Here is a 21,604-nt window from a genome sequence, read left to right on the forward strand (position 1 = left end):
AGGAAGATAGAGATGAATGGATGTGCTGCCTGTGGGAGAGCTACGAGTCCTGCCAGACAGGCATGTGTGGGAGCTGTAATGGAGCACACCCCGGAGTCCAGGCCGAGGGTTCGTGACAGCATGTCGGTAAAGTCGCCATGACGCAGAGTTGCGCAAAAACTCCAAAGTGCACACTCTCACTCATGGATTCAAACAAAGACATAACACACAACCTCACAACGATGTCCCCCTGAGGTTGCTCGAGGCTAATCTGCTGACTCTGACTTGTAAGATATAGATGATGTTGCCTTTGGCTCGTCACTGGTGCATGTTTCACAACTGTTCCCCAGGATTAGTTATATGAAGCTTGCAGCTGGAAGCACTATTATGGTGTGTGCATGTGTGTATGTGTGTTTGGACATGTGCAGAACTGACTGCATGCTTGGCTAAAAGTGAGAAAATGTGCTACGCAGAATGTTTGTACACTCGTGGACGGGGATGATCTACATTTGCCTCTCAAACAATGTCCTCTATGTGTCTCTGTGTGTGCGTGCCTCTTCTAATTTGTGTGCGTGTGTGTGTGTGTGTGTGTTAAAGAGAATAGCTCCAGACTGATTGGATTTCGTCCTGCTAATGCTCGGTAGGGGCTTTGGAAGCTCTGGTTTCAGCCGCTGGTAATCCAGCCAGTCATCTGTGGCTGTCCCTCTCTCTGTATCGCCTCCCGTCATCCAGACACCGTGGATTACACATTTATTATGATAGCTTTATTAGGATTTATAAGCGCTGTGGAAAAGACACCCCTGCCACCGCCTTTCCATAAAAGTTCAAATATCGGCTAGAGAGGAAGAAGTGAGGTAGGCAGGTTGGAAAGGGAGGAGCGCTTATGTGTTTTTGCGTGAGAGGAAAATGGATAAAGGTGCAGGCGGAGAAATATGCCCGGAGACAAAAATTAAGACATGAATGTTGCTGATTGCATGTGCATGCATCTGTGACCAAGCATGTGTGTGTACGGAGAGGTCAGATTCCGCGTCTCGCCATGAACAATTCCACTGTCGTAAATCAGCCGGGGTGTAACCCTTTCACCCCGGCCTGCATGAGGAAAGGAAGGGGACAGAGAGGGGGGACGTCCAAGCTTTGAACTGACCCCTGGCTGTAAATGGATGTTTTTTCCCTCTTTATGGGATCAAGCACTTTGTGTGTATGTGTGAGAAAGAGGGAAAGAGAGAGTCAGAGAGAGAGGTGTTTATGTCTCGATACAAAATACTTGGCAGGCTGAGGTGACTAAAAGTGAATTAGTGCATGAGGGAGAGTGTGTGTGTGGGCACGTCTGTCAGCACACGTGTGTGAGTTTCCATCTCTCTGGCAAAAATCGGACATGTGGAAATGTGTTCGGGGAGATGGAAGCAGGCTTTATAGGCAGGGGAGGGGGAGAGGATCTTGTACGCAGGAGCCATTTTCTCGACACCCTGAAAAACGGCTCCCTCCTCGGCTATTTTTCCTTGGCGGCAGCAAAATCCAGTGACTCCAATCTGGCAACCAGTCTCCAATCTGGCAACCACATGTGCACCCCGGCCCCTGTCTCTTTTAATGTCAAACTGTAATCGGCCGCATATTCGCGCAACTGCTCACGCCGACCGCAGCTGCTCCTCGCAACACAAATTCTTTGTGATGAACACGCTGGCGAAGACAAACTTGCTCACTTGACAAACTGTGTTCCATGCAGAGGCAAAACCTCAAACAAATAAAAAAAAAAAAATGATGCGCCATTGTCTCAGGGGAGTGATTTTCCAAACCAAACCCAGAACTCCATGTGCCACTGCCAGGTTCCTTACTCATTATAATGTCTGCATAGGTGGCATGATTGAGTTGTTTTCTGTCTGTGTGAGATAATGGCACTAGGTGTGTGTTTTTCTGTGTGAATTTCTATCTTTCTGTTTGTGTAATGAGGTCCTTTGTGGTACTGGGAATGTGTGTGTGTACTGTGTGTGCACAAGTGTCGCAGGCTGTGAAAGAGTTTTTTTGGAGCGCTCGATTCTGAAATGAGATCTGAATATTCATTGCGTCTAACACTTAGTATTCCGCCAGCATTTTTAGCCCACGCGTTCAGGAGGCAGTAAGAAATTAGAGATCTGCCCCACATATTTAAATTCATCTACAGAGGTGCCAGCTCGTCTGGCATGGTCTGCCCAAGTCGCAGCCTCAGGTTAAACTTCTCTCTATTGAGGATAGACATGTCAGGTTTAGTCTTGCATTAGGTCTGTACACTTTGTGTAAGCGTGGTTTGAGAGTATTTTTTGTTTTTTTTGGCATTCCTTTGACTAATTTATCTTTGAAAAGAAAGGAAAAAAGTTGGCCTTGATGGATCACCTATCTTGTGTCTGCCTGTTTCTAACCTTGCAGTCTCACGTAGGGAATCTCAGAAGGGACCACTCAGAAAATCACTCATCTTTATCCTCACATTAGTCGAGGGAAAAATAAAAACGCAACAAGAGGAGGCGAACGCGATTAAATCGCCATATCTGTCATCTTTGGAGCAAAGATGGATGTGTGGATTACCTCGGAGGGCACAGAGGCCGCCGACCCCCTCAGGGGTTTTCTTTCTGAGCCAGAGCGTCCCTGCTCAGCCCCAGGAGGGCCTTCAAATTGGCTCTCGCTGCCGGGTAAGATTGATCGGAGGGATACAAATGGCCGCCATCTAATTGTTTAACGGAGACGCAACACATTAGGCCAACAGGATTACACAACCTTGGGTTAATCTATTTACCAAGAGATGTCTGCAATCCCATCCCTCTCCATCTCCATCAAGTCCCCCACCAGTCACAAACCCCCTCCGCCCTCCCTCCGACCGCTCACCCTGCTGAAACTCAATCCGAGGCTGGTGCTTGAATTCCAGGCCCGTTTGAACTCAATCTCCGGCTAAAAGCAGGGGTTTTGTTAGCCTTAGCTCAAAGGCTATGCTCCCTGGAGCCCCTGGTCAAAGTGATGAGAATGTATATAATGTCATAGATAATCCAATCATAATCGGTGGACCGCGAACCCCTCATTAATCATCCCACTGTAATTTTTTAAAAGGCAGATGGTCTGGAACGAGTAAGGTTACAGTATCAATGAGGAGCAGAGGTCAAAGATTCTCTCCTTGAGAACTTGTAAGAGCAGACGCTACAATGAAACGCTACCTGGGCATCAGTGGAAATGTTGTTTTTTGTGTGTTGCTTTGTTCTGGCTCTGTGGAGAAGAGATGTTTGGTTGTCAATATGTAATAATAATATGCCACCCAAGCCACGGTAGTACGTCCATTGTTTCATCTATGACCAGCTCCGGTTCGGTTGAAATAAATCCTTAATGTAACAAGTTAGATGTAAAAAAAACATGCCGTTATTCCCTATGGGTTTCTCCTGCCGTTGCTTGCTGGCAGCCGTTTACAGTCCTGTAACTTATCCCTCCAACATTAGGTGTTGTGGTGTTTGTGCACCACATATAATGAGTCTAAAAGAAAGAGCAGCTCCTGTATTTGTGATAGTATTGAAGAACATACCTTTGGATTTCTAAATACATTGGTATACCATAATACTGTGACACCACCCAAGATAGTTTTCAAGGGTACTTGTGTGAACGTGGGTTTAAGCTCCTATAGGATTACTGTAGATGCTAAAACTCCCAAACTGCTCAGGCAAGAGCTTGTTTGCATTCTAGGTCTTCTCAGCTGTTTGTTCATCTGTGTAACTTTTTGTTCCTTGGTCTATAACTCCACCTAGCCCATGATATATAAACTCAATCTGTACATGAGTGTTTTCCTGTTTACAACACTATCTCTCCTGCACCGACGGATTTCTCTTTGTAGCGTCAAGAGTGTGTATGACCCAATTTTAGCATTGTCACACTCCCTGAAGATAGAGGTTTGATTTGTGCAGCCATGACACACCGGAGGGAGGGGACGAGTGTAAGCCATTATCTGTGCTTTAACCTTCACATGTTAAAGGCGTCTGAACGCAGATAGCACGGCTGCTTGAAATATGGCCTCATTATCAGCTACGGCAGGAAGGGCTTGAGATAAGATCGCTCACTGGAGCTTTAATGAAAACCAATTGATTTGCTCTATTGAAGATGGAAAAAAAAGAGGAGGCGAAGGCGTTTGAGCTCATTTCGAGCTTTCCGAGGCGGACTTTGTAGCAGCGTAAGGTTTCCCAGGGTGACCCGGGTATCCTCAGAAAATGAAGTTAGACATTATTTTGCCAGCTTGTAGGAAAGTGTCTGAGATGCTAGCGTCAGCCGAGGGGAAATTGGATCAGTTTTATTGATGCCAACCATTAGTTCTGAAGTAGAGTATTGCCATACCCTCTCTGGCAATTCAGCTGTGTGGCCATACAGCTCTGTAACGCCTCCAATTTTGAATGGAAGCCAAATTCAAAGACAAATGGAAGTGATTGCCTTGTGGCCTGGCCCGCTGTTTGACTTTCTCAGCAGGAGGAAAGAGTCGGGGATTCACGAGAGCAACACAAAACAGACTTGATGTCTCCAAGGCTGAAAAAAAAGGAGGGTTGGAAAAGAGCAGCGGGTTAAATTTTTTTTTTCTTTTTCTTTGATCATCTTACCAGCTCCCTCTCCAGTGACTTCCATCCAGGCGAAGGATATCACAAGACACACCATCTCACTGGCCTGGCAGCCACCGGATAGAGCCAACGGGGTCATCCTGGAGTATGAGGTCAAGTACTATGAGAAGGTAAGGGGTCCCATGGGCGATAAATCTCCAAAACAGCAATACATTTAAGCAGGCTGTAAGAAATCCTGTCCTCTTGGTTGCTTTCTCTGTCTCACTATAATCTATCATCCCGCAGGACCAAAATGAAAGAAGCTACAGAATCATAAAAACCTCATCAAGGAACACTGACATCAAGGGTCTCACCCCCCTCACCTCCTATGTTTTTCACGTGCGTGCTCGTACGGCGGCCGGCTACGGGGAATTCAGCGGTCCGTTTGAGTTCATGACCAACTCCGGTGAGTTCAGCTTGCTTTGATGACATCAGTGCACTGCTGAGCCAGAGAGGCTCGATGCCAGCTCTAACACAGCCTGTTTCTGTGAAATCCTGCAATGATAGCATCTTTTACGAGTTTGTCCCTTCATTGTGAAGTCATTAATCGAAATAGCTGTCGTCTATAAAAGATAAATGATACTGTGCTTCAGCATCTGACTGGCAACTTGAGTAGCTTCTATTATTCAAGTTGCAATGAGCCTCAGTGGCAGCTAGGGTTCAAGTTGCATGGATTTTTGAAGAGTGATACCATTTCTGATACTTTTAGTTGGAAGCTGCTGATAGCTTCTTTTAGCTTCTCGCTAGTAGCCTTAAATGTTATGAGTGTTCATTGTTAACACAAAACTCGAAAACTTATTGAAACCCCAAGAGAACTACAGTAATAGCGTCTACTAAAACCCACAACTTTATTTTATTCTTTTGGAGATCCCACAGATTCCTAATATTCCCATTTGATGCAATGGAGCAGCCTAAAAAATAATATATAATCTTGGGGCAGGCTGTGATTCAGAATATTTATAATACTATCAGATAGTTAATCAATTTGTAATTAATTCACAATTTTAGCCTCTAATGTATGTGGAAACAAGATAATTGATATTGTGCCAGTTCCATTTTGCGATAATTCTCTGGCTTTGTCTTGAATTATACAGCGGTGCTCTCAGTGTTGCCAGTTTGGTAAATTTCTGGCTACGTGTGTAACTTTTCGGTCCCGCTAGTGATTTCATTTCTAAAAATAACCCTCGACCCGGGCTGGTGCAGCTAATTGGGCTCTCATTATATTATGAGGCAAAGCTTTGCGTTTGGCTGCTATAGTACGACAGCATCGCCCCAATATATCGATTAGTGGAGTGAGAAAAAAAAAGACAGTTTGGGAATTATGAACTTGTCATAGCCTTATGATGGAGGATTACATCACTGACATTTTTGTTATTTATGTATTTTTATAAGTGACAGTATGAATTATGGCTAATGGGCCAAATAGAGTTGAATTATAATTAAAGTAACTAAAGCCACTGTTAAAAAACAATTTTAGTAGGACCATTTTTATGTAAATGCTGCCTAACACTTTGGAATCTATCAGTTCAATAATAAAATGTAATCAAAAAAGCCTGAGCTTATTAGTTTTACTCAAGTAAACACCATGTTGTATGGTATTAACTGTTACTGGTAGATGAAGAAGAAGAGGGCTACAGAGATGCACTCAGGCCCAGGTGTCCCCTTTGTAATGCAGATAGAGACCACAGCGCATGATAATGACATGGTCAAGCACACATCCTAATAGGTCGTCATTGTCTCAATGGAATAGGAAGAGACACACTGGGAGGAAGTGTGAGGGGGGTCAGTGACTGACAAACACAGAGTGTACAGAGTGTGCTCTTTCATGTGCGGCGACTCGATCGAGCACGCTGATATTGACTTTGCTCTTTGTCTCTGTCCAACCACCCTCCCTTTCTCTTTCCTTTCCTCCCATCTTTCCTCCCTTTTTCTTCAGTTCCAGCTCCCATTATTGGTGACGGGGCCAACTCCACGGTGTTACTGGTGTCAGTGGTGGGCAGCGTGGTCCTCCTCATCATCCTCATCAGCGCTTTCGTCATCAGCCGAAGGTGAGCTCTATCCTTCTGTCCCTTCTGCTTTCTGTCTGTCCTTTTTTTCCTCCCAGATGAGGGATGTCTTGGTTAGCGCTGGGGAAAAGTAGCTGTCAGGAGACGGACGTCACTGGAAAACACACAAACGCGCGCAAACACACAGCCAGCCAGTGCAACTCGCTCACGTCCGACGAGTGATGACTCGCCACACCGGAGACGTGATTGACAGCTCCGACAGCTGAAGAGATGCAATCAGCGACCTCTCGCTCCCTGTCCTCTGCATCCATCCTCCCATCCTTCTCCCTCCATCTCTCAGCTAGTGGCTGTAATCCCAGCCGCTAGTTATTTTCCCCCGCTGCGCCTTGCTGACCGCCGTGAAGAGAATGGGAGAGAGAGGAGAAAAAAAAAAGCAAGCAGGAGAGGGATAGGAGGGTGGACAATGAGATAAGCGGGCAATGAAAAGTAGGAGATAGAATACAGAGAGAGTGAGACAGAGAGGCATCAGGTGGATTTGCAGTGACCCAATCTCAGGGTGTTAACCAGCGAGCAGGACAAAGCACCGTCACACAGATGGGATTACATGCAGATGGGGCTGCCTCACCTCAGGGTGTTAACCGCACTCCCCCTGTGTGTATCGGGGATGTATATGTGTGTGCACGTCCTTATGTGAAAAAAAAGTATTGTTTTCATGGTGGCACTGGGGGAAGGGGAGTGTTAATGGTCTGTTCCTGTGTGTGTGCGTGTACCTTTTATGGGCATGCGTTGATCCCCTTATGTGTGCCTCTTTATATGGAAAGCAAATCATTGTTTCCGTGTGTGTTGGTGTTGAGAATGATGGGGAGTGAAGGGGGATGTTGATTTTGTGTGTGTGTGTGTGTCCTCTCTTTTCCATGTGATTGCCTCTCTCCCCAGCCAAGCAGGTGGTTGTCTCAGCCTTTTTTATATGCATGTGACGGCCACTGTCATTGTGCTGCCGCGGCCATCCTGTGATTGTGGGGAGGGACTGTAATCACGTAGCCGTTTACCATCATTACACAACCATAGAGGAGGACAATGTCTCGCACATCTGGTCATTTCCACCACTGACCCGACGCATCAATATAAGCACAGGTGTCAGGCTGCCTGAGGGATTCAGAGGGATTTAAGTGCATCTTCTCTTGGATTGATTTGCTGCTATCAGTCAGTGCCCTTCAGAAACCTTCAGTGCTGCAGGATACTTTTGACTGGAAGTTGTATGACAACAATGCAAAAAAATACCCCGTTACAAATAAAAGTAATTCAATATACTTAATGACAGATAATAATAATAGATTAATAATAAAAATGTATGATCAGTAATCAGTGATTGTGTCACCACTTGACATAATTTAATTGATATATAAGTGGGTTTGGAGTCTTGTTGAGTTTAATTAGGGTTTACTGAATTGACACTTATTTTTCATTAATGTTATATATTATTTTAGTTTTTACAAGACATGCAGATGCCCTTTTTCCTGACATAATTTCCCCGAGATTCAAAACTTCTCCATGTGCTGTTGTCACTGTGACTGACCATCCTGCTGTCTTTGTCCCCAGAAGGAGTAAATACAGCAAGGCCAAGCAGGACTCGGACGAAGAGAAGCACTTACATCAAGGTAACTCACAGTTAACACTCCACCTACACAACTCTATAATTGAAAAACATTAGCGCTGTCAGGTGCACTCATGTGCATGCACTCTAAACCGCAAATGAAGCCCATAAAATGTGTGTGTGTGGAGGAGGAGAAAAACAAACTATTTTGAAGTTAATGTACTTGCATCCTAACATGCTCCGAACACCTCATTATCAAGTCATCAGCATTGTTATTTGCGTTCCACAAAAAAAAAGTCAAGTTAATGAGCTCCATCTTCACTGGAGTCAGTCGTAGTGACATGAAAAGCCGAGTGTGGAGCGAGGTATGGGGAGAAGAAAGGAGGAGGTTCCACAGAGGAGGCGGTGTAGCCTGCAGCACGATGGAAATAAAGAACAGATGGAGTGTACTCGCCGGAATGAATTAACCTTCATTTTTTACTCCTTTCTTTATTTTCTTTCTTCTCTCCTTCCTTTTTTTTCTCCATACTTCTTTTCTCAGGAGTGAGGATATACGTTGATCCCTTCACCTATGAGGACCCAAACCAAGCTGTTCGTGAGTTCGCCAAAGAGATCGACGCCTCCTGTATCAAGATCGAGAAAGTTATCGGCATTGGTGAGGAGCTATATTCAGCTTGACCCTTGAAAACCTGCTGGTCAAATAGCAGTTTTCTTGTGCTGCGTTCAGACGATTTTTACAAGCTATTTAACCCTTTGAAACTTGAGCAAATTGTTTTGATTTCTTTAGAAAACATGGGGGGCGGGGGCAGTGAGCAACTTGTCAAGAAATGTCCCACACATTGCAAGAAATTTGTGAAAGGTGACGAGAAAACCTGAACGACCTGAAATGTTTTATATTTTATTTTATTTTTTTAAAGGAGAATGTTAAAAAAAATATGTCCAGAAGAGTATTTTCACAGTTATTATAATTGTATAATTACAATTATGTTATGGGCAAAAAGTATACATGTTTGTTTTTTTTCCAGCACTTTTGGGGATTGATTGATTTTCTAATTTTCTGGTTATTTTCTCTTAACTTTTTACTAATTTCTTGCTTATCTTTGGGTCATGTTTTGTTAAGTTGGCCATTGCCTTCTTCCTTTGTTTTTGCAAAAAGTCAAATCAATGTGCTCATGTTTTAAATGGTTAAAATCCAGCAACTTAAGTTCACGCTGTCATTTTTCATCAGTTATTATGAATGCAGTGTAATGGAAGAAAGGGATGTTGTAACACACTTTGGATAAAAGCATCTCGCCTAATGGGATAATAGTATATTTGGTATTCGTTTCATGCAAATATTCTGCAGCGATCTCTCCCAGTGATTCATGTCTGTGCGTGGCTGCTCTCATGTGTACTCCTCTTGAATAAAAATCATTGTTTGCTGAGGCAATAACATTCGGTCTGTCTCTAGAGAGGTCAACAAGTAAAAAAGTAAAAAATAAATGAAATTCAGAGGAGGCTAAATATGTTGTCTGCTCTATTCCTGTGGCCACAGAAAAGTCATCCAATGACAAAATAATAAAGAGAAAGAATCAATATCCATTTCCCCTCTCCTCTCTGCTCCAGTGGGCGAGAGGAGGAGGGGAGTGAGGGATTAGAGACCCTGATCAATGTTTAAAGTGGACCCCTTCTAACCTGCACACACACACACACACACACTCCCTTCCTGATGTCATTTATAATCCGTGAGCTGTAGTATCAGAGTGCTTGTTAAATCATCATTCCACATTTTTCACCTGGAGCGTGTGTTTGCAGGGGAGTTCGGCGAGGTCTGCAGCGGCCGCCTGAAGATGCCGGGCAAGAGGGAGATCTGCGTGGCCATCAAGACGCTAAAGGCCGGCTACACCGACAAGCAGAGGAGGGACTTCCTGTCTGAGGCCAGCATCATGGGGCAGTTCGACCACCCGAACATCATCCACCTCGAAGGCGTGGTCACCAAATGTATGTCAAACATTTCTTTACTTTTTTTTTCGCGTTCTCATCTCAAGTCGTCACGTATTGCTGTTTTGCAGATCACTGCGGTGTCTACATATCACACCTCTAGATATCCTTCTGTCTGCTGTTGACGATAGTGCTATCGTGATGTCAATAAATGCCCATCGTGGGATGACGTGCACATGGTTATAATTAGACATCACAAGCACATCACGCAACACAATGCCAGGATGTCAACAAACGCTCATGCTGACATGGATGGTTAGGCAAAAGGTGACATGGTAAGGTGTAGAAAAAAAACATCACATTCAGACAGGAGGCAAACACTGGATCCCCACATGATTTGGTTTGCATTTGGAGAGACCTTCAACTATTTTGGAGAAATTAAATTACTACAGGAAACTGCAATAATACTCAGTTCACACCCACACACACACAAAGACTTTTATATTATAATAATACAGAAAGGACATTCATTTCTGCTGTCCCCTTTCTCCCTTAAAAAAAAACAAAAAAAAAAAAACGGAACAATAAATCATTACACACTATGTCTGCGGTTTTGGGTGACATTGGATAAAGGTGAGTGTAGGGACAAACCAATCTTACCAGCCAAATGTGTGTATTTGTGTGGCGTTGTGTGTGTTAATACCTGCATACCAACAGTATCTAAAGAAATACGACCACTTATTGGTGCATCTGATCTTGGCGACGTGTATATTGCACATATGTGTTTGTGCACATGGGTGTTGTCATCTGGGGTATCCCCAGGTGGGCTTTGTCCAGATGGAAGGGGTCCAGCGTTGGAGAGGAGGGGGAGTTTGAGGTAGCTGGGCAGTTGGGAGGGGGTCTAATGGGTCCAGGAACAGGCCCTGTAGCGCGGCACCAGGCTCATTAATCATGGTGTCAGCTGTAAATGTGTTTGGGGTTAGGGAGTGATACCCTATCCCTTCTCTATCTGCTGCTGCATGGCCACAAAACACCGGCCAAATCTCCCTCCCTCTGCCCTTGGCACTCTCTGCTCTCCGTCTCTCTGTTTCTCCCTACCTTTACACCTTTCCCGGTGCTATTTGTTAAGCTAGAGGCGTATGTGTGTGTGTGCTCGCAAATGTCTTGTCGGCACATGTGCACCATTGATTGCACGCATGTGTGCGTGAGTGTTACCATAGCTGATGGCCAGCCTCGGCTTGGGTTAGATGGATGAAGTGCCTTAATGTGTCGTGACACAACAGCCCGGCCCTATCTGTGCTAGATAACAGCGTCTCCACACTGACGTACACACACACACACACACACACACACACACACACACACACACACAGATAGAAGCACACATTTAGCCCAGCCGGAGCTGAAAGTGAACAGCAGCACAGGCAGAATTGCTTATCACCTATCACACCTCTCACCACGAGGAATGACCTCTCGGACCTCGCAGAGACAGAGTGAGAAAGACGGAGACAATGCAGACAGATGGACGGGAGGAAAGAGAGGAAATAGGAGACACACAGGGAAGGTGCAAAGAGAGATGCAGAGAGAAAGAGAGACAGGAAGGCAGTTAGGAGCTGATGGATTAGATCAGTGGTTCCCAACGGCTCACTGGGTCCAAATTTCTCCTTAATCTTTAGTTCAACATCCGCACATATGAGAAATTAACCACGTATTCAAGAATAAGAACAATGAAGAATACAGTAAAAACAGGCGTTTCTAGGATTTGAGGACATTGGAGGCTTAGCCCGCACCTCTGTAGGAAAACAAAAATCACAAATTTTCTTCTAAAAAAAAATTTCACTGTACATCAAAATAAAGTATGTTTTTCACAAACTTGACATGGTCATGAGTTCATTCAGAATGGAACCGTGACCCACCAGCTGAGAACCACTGGATTAGACGAAAGACAGAGAAAAACAGTGGGAATGACAGAAAATAGAGGGTGGTAGGACTACTGAAGCGGAGGCTGAAAGAGAAAGAGACGGCGCGAGACAGAGGCAGAGAGATGAAGGAGAAGCAGATGAGCTCCGCAGCAGTGACAGGACATGAAAGGACGACGTGCCAAAGCAAAGTGATCAACACGAGAACTCCCACTCCACCTCCATCCACTCTTACTTTTGAGAGTCTGACACAAGGTTTGGGCAAATTAGTCCTTTACACTTGAGTGTGTCAGAGGAATCTATTAAAAATCCATTATTTGAATTGCACCCCCTCCTCTCCGTTACAATCAAGTTAAAAGGAATTCTCAATCTGGCCTCAGTTTGCTGGCATGTCCAACTGAGCCAATTAAGCCTCATTAATTATGGAGGAACTCCAAATAGACACCGAAATACATAAATGTGCAAAAATCTCTCACTAAGGATTGCTGGCCATCGTCCACCATCTTGATGCCTGTGTATGTTTCTATCATGCGAGCGTGTAATTAAAATCCAGCCTCCATTAGAGCTCGGAAGATATGTTTAATAGCTGATTTACATAAAGTAAGAGCGTGCTAATTTGAAAAAGATCTGCGTTTAAGAGCCAGAGCTTTGTCTGCTGCAAACGCCAGGGCCTCCGAGGAGCGTTTGCCCAACGTCCCCAATATTGTCCCCCTGTTGCGTTTTTCCCCATTCCCTGTTTTGTTGGCAGGTGATAATCGGCCCACTGGCGGGGCCCTTGCCCAGAGTTCATTGCCAAAGGCAGCAGGGCGTATTCAGTAAACAAGGAATTAGCATGCAAATGGGAAGGGAGGAAGAGGGCGGGGCTGGGAAGGCGAGAGTTTAAGGTCGCAGGTCAGACGCTCCTCAGACTTGATTGGGGAGCTGTCAATCACCGGCAGCCCCGGGGCAGAGGCGAGCAACAAAGGGAACAAAGATGGCTGACAAAGAAGGCCCAAGCTCTCCCCCCAGCTTTAACTCCACTTCCTCTTTTCGGGGGCATCGCCAGAGCGCCCCGTAATTAATGGAGTGCCAATCACACGGCGGGTAAGGCAGTGACTGACGGCCTCTTGGCACGGCGAGAGGACTGCTGTGGAGTGGAGGAACTTCACCTTCGAGACCTCAGCTGCCAACTGCTCGGCCGGCACAAGAGATTTCACACAACCTCCCCTCCAGGCATTAAGTCAGCACTTCTCGTCAGCGCAATAAGCTTTAAAGTCCACCTTAACTGTGCCGCTCCAAATGGACCGCAAAGAGCAGCGCTGTTCTTGGAGGAATTTGTGGCAGCACTTTTCAGCATGTGTTGTTGCCATGGCTGGTTAGGCACCGGCTTGCTGCCTTTTTGGGACAAAAACAAGCCACCCTCCCTTTCCTTTTTCACCCTCTCTCTCTCTCTCTCTCTTTCTCTCTCTTTCCTCCTCTCCTCATGACCGCTATCCCCCCTCATCCTGAGAGACAAAGACAGACAGAGACCCACCAGGGAATGTCCACCCTCCCCGCCGCCTGCCCCGGCTCAGATAAAGACACAGACGCTCCCCCAAGAGAGACGGAGAGAAGAAGACAGAGGGATGGGGTGAAAAAGGCCAGAGAGGAGTGGCAGGGATCGAGGGGGGAAAGAGAGCGAGAGAAGGGAAAGCAATAGAGAGGAGCTAGCAGGAGAGTGACAGATGCGACGAAAGTTGGCAGAGGAGAAAGAGGGCAAAGGGACAGTGAGTGACATAAATAGCTAGTCAGAGGGATTCTGGGTGAGCGGCTGCGATGAGACTTCGGATAATGCGTCCAGCGTCAGTTCGTATTTGCATAAACACAAGATGGTGTGTGTAGTAGTGTTGTGTTTCAGCTGAGATGCCTTTGCATGTGCAGAAAAAGAAGTGGGACGTCAGGGCAACTGAGCTAATTAAATCACTACGGGACAGAGATGGATGGCCTAACACGCACACACACACACACACACACATATTCCCTGGAGAACCCCCCCTGCTGTGTCGGGCTGTGATGTGCATCGTTTACCTCTATAATCATCTGACTTTCATTCTCTCTCTCTCTCTCTCTCCCTAGGTAAGCCAGTGATGATTATCACAGAGTACATGGAAAACGGATCGCTGGATGCATTCCTGAGGGTCAGTCATGCGTTTCTGTCTGCGCACATGTGTGCGAGCGTGCGATACGACCCTAGCATGCTGATCCCATCTTATCTCTGTAATGTCATCCCCCGAAATTACAAGTGTTCGTTAACAAACATTCGCCCTAATCTTTATCCCCTCCTCGATCGACTCACTGTTTTTCCGACAAGGAGGCTGGTGCCGGTTTCACCTTCGGTGTTTCCAGGGTTCACTGCACTTTGGGTTTTAGATGATGCTTAGCGACTTTATCCAGTGAATCTGCAGTGCAAACATAGAGAGGTCTCAAAGGAACACGTGTTACTAACTTATGTTGCACAAATAACAATTAATTGTACAATAGTAGGTTGTCTATTAATGTTTGTCCCATCATAAGTCCTTTTATTATGCATCCAAAATCCCTATGTGATCAGATGCTTAATAACTGTAATATGGCCGCAATCCTATAGAGCACCATGTCTTGTGTTTTCAACGCATTTACTGTATATACTGATGTAAACCTGCCTGTGAATGATTTGCACTGTTGAATAGACAATTAGCAAATCCTTTATAACCTTAGTTCAATATTTTACGATATGGTTTGCATGTCGATAAACAGTTAAAGGTACTTTTATGATCATGACTTTTGCCATATTTGCTGAAACTGTCACTATATTCTAAAATATGTACATTAAACAGGTAGTCTTGTGAAACCGCAGAGCATCACCGAAAACAACCAGCTAGAGCGAAAGAGCCTCTAACACAGATTGCATTCATATTAATCACTGCTTGTGAACCGTCAAACTGATCAAATATGAATCCAGATTCTGTCACTGCATTACATGTTTCTCACCTCAAACATTTTCACAAGCATGTTTCGGTGTACTGTTCAGCTATAAAATGAGAAAGTTTTTGACCCGGCTGCCATGTTTGACACATCTGAGACGAGAACTCAACGCTGCCAAAAGACCAGTGAAATAACGTTCTCATTTTACAGCCAAACAGTACACTGTGTCTCTGTAAACATTTGAAGCTAGAAATAGGCAATGCAGTAACAGATTCTTGATTCATATTAGACAGTTTGATGCAGACTGACAGCTGCGTTAGACACTCCTCAGCTGTGATTGGTTGTTTTTCTTGACACGCAGTTAGGCCTTTAGAAGTGCTACAAGGCAATAGAATAAGCAGAGGATTTTTGACAGACTATCTTATGTACATCTGTGTGAATAAAGTGACAGTCAAAGCAAATATGACAAAAAAATCCTTATTATAAAAGATACCAACCGTAGCTTTAAGAAATGTTGTGTAGTACACTATGAGGATGTTTTATGTGTATTCATACAGCTCATACTGTTATTGAGCATTTCTATTTTATACAGTTATTTAAAAAAACATTAATAAACACTTAATCATGTATGAAACAAAACAGTCTTAGCTGTTATATAGTATAATATAGTAATGTGGTGTGTTATAAATCACTTATTTGAAACTGAGACAGAATTTCCATGTGTGTCAAACATTTTAAATCATTCAAGATGCCATTGAAATGACAAGAAACACGTTTAAACGTTTCCCTTCGTTTTCTGCAGAAGAATGATGGTCGCTTCACAGTGATACAGCTGGTGGGCATCCTGCGCGGAATTGCATCGGGCATGAAGTACCTGTCAGACATGAGCTACGTTCACCGCGACCTGGCGGCTCGCAACATCCTGGTCAACAGCAACCTGGTGTGCAAGGTGTCCGACTTCGGCATGTCCCGAGTGCTGGAGGACGACCCTGAGGCTGCGTACACCACCAGGGTGAGTCATGTGTGTAGGCAAGCATGTGTCCGACTGATGTGGTGGTCACCTTGCTTGTCGGCTTTGTCAGCTTTCATTAATCAGCCCATCTTTCAATTACAGGGAGGGAAGATCCCCATCCGCTGGACGGCCCCAGAGGCCATCGCTTACAGGAAGTTCACCTCGGCCAGCGACGTGTGGAGCTACGGCATCGTCATGTGGGAGGTGATGTCATATGGCGAGCGACCATATTGGGACATGAGTAACCAAGATGTAAGTCTGAAGAAATTCGATTATATGTAGACAGGCATCAATAATATACAGTGAAATTATTGTTGGAATATTGGAGCTTGAGTGCAATAATTCCCAATTGCATGCGTAATGTCAAACATATTTAAAAGACACTTCATCATTTTAACTTGGTTATGTAATCAAATTACTTGCCGGGTGATAAAACACCAGCAGGATATTCCCCTTTCTCATTAAACGTTGAATTTACAATTCTAGTGGCACTAATGATGCTAAAGAATTTAATTTATTCACAACTAAATGTCTTGCGTAGGTGTCAAAAGTAAGGTGACTCAAAAGGTATAAAATTAGGGGGAAACAGAACGACTTTGCTGTAATCAAACTGCCTACAGTTTTTATTTCAGTTTAACTCCCTCCACACAAACAAACTCAGAGACAAAGTGACTTACAGCAGCATTGATCTCTTGTCCAGGTGATCAAGGCTATTGATGAGGGCTATCGGCTGCCGCCGCCCATGGACTGCCCTGTGGCGCTCCACCAGCTCATGCTGGACTGCTGGCAGCGAGAGAGGGCCGACCGGCCAAAGTTTGGACAGATCGTCAACATGCTGGACAAGCTGATCCGCAACCCCAACACTCTGAAGAGGACTGGGGGAGAGACTGCTGTCAGGTGAGAGGGCGAGACACACACGCTAGAGATGTGGTGTTAAAGGGTCAGTTTACACAAATCATAGAAAAACATTGTCTTACTTGAGTCCTTTTTACATGGAGACTGTGCCACAGGGTCACTGTGAAGTCACTTTTTTACACAGAACCAAACAATGGTGGCATTATGTTGCCCCTAGTGTGTGATTTAAGATAGCATGCCGGCACCCCAGAAGCAAAAGAGGTGTGACGGACGTGACATATAACACGTTGGCCTGTAGTGTGACCTATAACATACGTGGCAGTGCTTTATACACAAAACAAAAGGGCATAACATGGCAGTAACAACCATTTACCATTTCTGTTGTATGGTAGCTGATCGTTGTCCTCTGCTCGGAGTGTAAAGAGCTCTCTGACCTCGTTATCTCCCCATTTTGTAGGCATTTTTGCTCATTGTTCTTCCTCAAGTTAGTTAGTAACTGCTGCTCATTACATCCTTAGTACAGTTACGCAATTAACACCAAGTTACTGTGGATAGGTTTAGGAAAAGAAACATGTTGAGGACGTCACTTAAAATTATTCACAATTACATGGTTCTGAACACACATTTCCAGGGTTAAGTCATGAGGAAAGTCCAAATTTTTGTGACCCATCCACTACTTCAACGGGCCTCATCAAAAGACCGTTCAGGACTGCTTCCTTGGTTATACCTTTCAGCACAGTCATCATGTGATCGCAGCCTTTCAAAATTCCTAGGATATGTATGAATTTGGGTACATTACTTTTCAAAGGAAAACATTTGGCAGTTTGTGAAAACAGCTTGGTTGCACGCATAAGAAATCGTCAAAATATAACACCCACCTTGTCCGTCGTCCCATCATGCCGGCTGTCCCTTTCACATAGAGATAGATGCTATGTGTTGCTGCCTCTGCTTGCAGCTTAAAGGCGAGACAACTCTGTCCCCTCATTTCGCATTTTACCTTTTTTTTTCTAAGAATGGTGAGGTAGAATAACGCAGCGTAATTTCCACCTTGATAAGAGTGTCTAGGGGGCTTCACTTTTTTTTTTCTTTGCAGGCAGTTTTGGTTATCATTTGTCCCATCACAGTGTTGTTTTCCAGTTAAGTCTGAGCCCTATCCATTGTTAGTCTGGTTAATCCACAAAACACAACAGTTTTTTTCTAAAACTACTTCTTACTAAAGAAATGGTGCCTATAAAACAGTGACTATAATAGTTATACCACTAGATACCATTATAGTTAATTACTCAATTGTGTTATGTTGTAATTTTGCAAACTTTTGAAATTTGATGAATTCTAATAATATCACATAATGTTATAAACTGATCACATTATTCAGTATGTGATGTCATGAGAACTACAGTCATTGAGGGAAGATACATTCCCTCCCGGTGGTTGCAGCAAAGACTACAAACCATCATGGCATCCATTAAAAGACTACAATACCCACAATAAGCCAGCAGGCAGGCAGCCAGGACACTGATTGCTGCCCAGCTGAAACAAATCAGCTGATTGTCCAAGTGAGGGGGGGGGGGTCAGTGCAGTTAGAGGAATGATTGAGACAGAGAGAAGAGCACAGTTTTTAGTTATGTTACCCAGAAGACAGTGAACTAGAGTTTTGACTTACATGCCTGTTTTTGTTTTGTTGACCTTTAAAGGAAGACTGACGACACTGAGTTTAAGTTGGAAAGCAACATTTGTCTTCATTTCCTGCACCCACACTTCCAACGCTCCGGGAGAGAAGCTCCCGACATCCAAAGACATCACTAATAATATGACACTTATCTGTGTTTATTTCACACAGTCTTTGCATTAATTGGTGTGCCTGACTAAACTACTGCAAATTAAGCTAAAAAAACCCTTCATAACCAGGCAGCTGCACCACCGCATGCTCCACCTGTCTTTGAAGGTGTTGCAAAGTTGTGGAATTTCACATAAAGTTCACAGCAGTGACCTGCAAAATGTTACAAAAAAACCCACCAAAAACAAATGTGCATAAACTCACATATGCATCCTATTTACTGCACAGTGTATTACCTACATATGCAGTTTTCTACCTCTCACACCAACCACACACACACACACACACACACACACACACACACACAGACTCCTATTCTCTTGCCACTGTTTACATTCACCATTAAACATTATCTACCAGCAACGTGTGGCTCTTTTCAGCACAAACACCCTCCGTAATGGGTTTCTCTGCAAACTAGCTTTAATGGTGCTGTACACTCAGGAATGTAGGCGTTCCAACAGGGCGGGAGAATTACGATGTAACGGCAAGTTAAAAACAAACATGACCCCACAGCTCCGACACCATTACTCTGGAGCAGCTAAATGTGTTAAGAATGACCTACGTGTGTTTACAGACTCGACGCAGGCCGATGGGAGTCTGTTTGAGTTTAACGAGTGTGTGAGCGCGTGCGAGCGGCACACACACACACACACGCACCTAATGGGACACAGTGAGAGCGAGAGGGGAGTCCTAGTGGAGTAATTAGCAGAACTGAATCCTATAAATGCAGCTTTTACTGTTACAAGAGGAAAAGAGAAAGTAGAGAGTTTGTGTGTGTGTGTGTGTGTGTGTGTGTGTGTGTGTGCGTGTGCGTGTGTGTGTGTGTGTGTGTGTGTGTGAAGGAATCCCTATGCTTAATCTTTTCCACCTACTGAGTAGAGATGACTTATTAAAGAGTCTGACATCCTGTTCTCACACTTCAACTCAACATCCCTTTTAAAGAAGGGAGAGCGATAAAAGGAGATAGTGTGTGTGTGTGTGTGTGTGAGAGAGTCAGCAGAGCGGGACGAGACCGCCACTGACTCAGACTCACCGGCCCCATGTAAATGTTTCATGGCCGACGGCACTGCTGTAATGCTCAACAGCAACTAAAGATTGGGGAGAAAAGAAGGGAGAGTAAGAAGTGAAAAAATGAGGAGGTAATTCTGCTGATGAATATCCGAATGTGAGGAGGAACTCCAGCGTGCGGTGAAAACGTATGCCAGGGTTACGTGTTTTCTGTAAAATAAGGATTAACTAAGTGTGTCGGTCACACTCAGGAGGAACCGTGTTTGGTTTGGCTCGGTTTCGGGTAGGAGCCACAAAACAGGGAAACAAAACAGATACGACCCCAAAAGACTAGCTGGAGAGAAATGTAGCATGGTGGATTTTACAGCGTGTGAGTAACTCTCTGTCATCGAACGAGGTTCATGTGTCACGCCTTTTGACACAACAGCTTCATGAGGAAACTAATTCCTGTAATGCTGACGTTTCTGTTGTCACGAATCAGTTGCGATCCAGACTGTTTAAGAAAGTGGATCATTACCTTTCAGGTCAAAAGCACTTAAACAGAATGTAACTTTTATTGTTTTTTTTGCACAGACAGTTGCACACAACATGATTTTGGGCTTACAGCTTAAGTCCTGGACTGAAGTACAACAGCATCAAACACTGACTGTTAAACAGAACCAAACTGACAGTCATTAAAACTCGCTCTCCACTTCCCTCTCCTCCGCCCACCAGGCCTAACACCACCCTGCTGGAGCCGGGAAGCCCCGAGGCGTCCTCAGCCATGGGCACAGTGGAGGACTGGCTCCAGGCCATCGGCATGGAGAGATACAGCGACAACTTCACCGCCGCCGGCTACACCACTCCAGAGGCTGTGGTCCACATGACACAAGAGTGAGTACGGAGGGGAGAGGATGTAGGGAAGGAGTAAACAGACAGAAAGTGCAAGCTAAGCAACGAAAAACTTTTATTATAGCAAGGGAATTGTGGCAATAAAGTAGAACATATGTTTTTCTGTTGTCTCACTCGACACTTTTAGAAATGTTGCTAAAACAAAGAGTAAGACTCTAATTCTCTCTATGTCCAAAGATAACAAATGTCCCAATTTATGGTCTGAATTGTTCAGGACTGAGTGGTGCAGGATTGAGCCCTAAAACCCAGAAATGAGTTAGCATTTAGTGTTTTTTTTTGGGTTAAATGCTTGTAACAAGATCTGTGGATGACTAAATAAATAAGTAATCTCCCGTTCCATAAAACTCAGTATTTAAAAGGAGTTATTCCAGCTGTGAATAAGTCATCACAATAAAAAAATGTTTGCCCTCATATTTTAAAATAATTTATATTTAATGTTGACTATTTCAAAAAATAATAAAGAAACAATAAATTAATTATTTAAACAGGAATGTTATAAAGACTTTTGAAACAACTTAAACTTGTTACAGGTTAGCTTCTCTAAGTTTATCTTCCTCTAGTTTAGTTTAGCATAGCATAAAAACTCTGTCCAACAGCAAATAATCTTCTATGCAACACCTCTAAATTTTACAAATTAGCACATTTAATTGATTTTTTAAAATTCATACACAAATAGAAAGGTAAAAATTAGGGTGTTTTGTTTTATTTTGTTTTCTTTTTTGTTAATAATTAGGTTAATTTCTATAGTTCTGGCATGAAGCTAGCTGTTTACATCTGCTTTGAATCTTAAATCTAATTGGCTGTAGCTTCATATTTGGAGTACAGATTTGAGAGTGGTACCAATCTTCTCATGTTTATTCCCCCAAATGTCAAACTATTCCAATATGACTCATGCAGAATCAATATGTGACAACTTTTACGAGGTCTGCGTGTGTTAAATGTTTCTAAGATTCTGTCACTTGTCTGTAATATTTTCATTTTTCAGCCAGTTAGATTACAGGATTAGGATTGCTGTGTTGGCAAGTGAAATTCCTTGTATAGCAGTTAAACTGTCAGACTCGTTTCCACTGGA

General features: G+C 44.0%; 1 protein-coding gene across 3 annotated transcripts in view; it reads left to right on the plus strand.

Moving 5' to 3' along the window:
- epha4l (eph receptor A4, like) overlaps nt 1-21,604 on the plus strand; it is a 64,598-nt gene that overhangs the window by 37,417 nt on the left and 5,577 nt on the right. Inside the window, exons 6-16 of one of the 3 annotated variants that reach the window (XM_042486071.1) lie at nt 4,575-4,699; nt 4,815-4,974; nt 6,505-6,616; nt 8,174-8,232; nt 8,710-8,823; nt 9,963-10,148; nt 14,102-14,163; nt 15,732-15,941; nt 16,044-16,193; nt 16,642-16,838; nt 20,356-20,514. In XM_042486071.1, coding sequence (XP_042342005.1) covers nt 4,575-4,699; nt 4,815-4,974; nt 6,505-6,616; nt 8,174-8,232; nt 8,710-8,823; nt 9,963-10,148; nt 14,102-14,163; nt 15,732-15,941; nt 16,044-16,193; nt 16,642-16,838; nt 20,356-20,514 — 1,534 coding nt within the window. Of the gene's footprint in view, nt 1-4,574; nt 4,700-4,814; nt 4,975-6,504; nt 6,617-8,173; nt 8,233-8,709; nt 8,824-9,962; nt 10,149-14,101; nt 14,164-15,731; nt 16,194-16,641; nt 16,839-20,355; nt 20,515-21,604 lie in introns of all 3 variants that reach the window. The other 2 variants (XM_042486069.1, XM_042486070.1) reach the window with 2 other exon arrangements.

This window comes from Plectropomus leopardus, chromosome 5, assembly GCF_008729295.1.
Source record: "Plectropomus leopardus isolate mb chromosome 5, YSFRI_Pleo_2.0, whole genome shotgun sequence".
In the NCBI taxonomy this organism is placed as follows: domain Eukaryota; kingdom Metazoa; phylum Chordata; class Actinopteri; order Perciformes; family Serranidae; genus Plectropomus; species Plectropomus leopardus.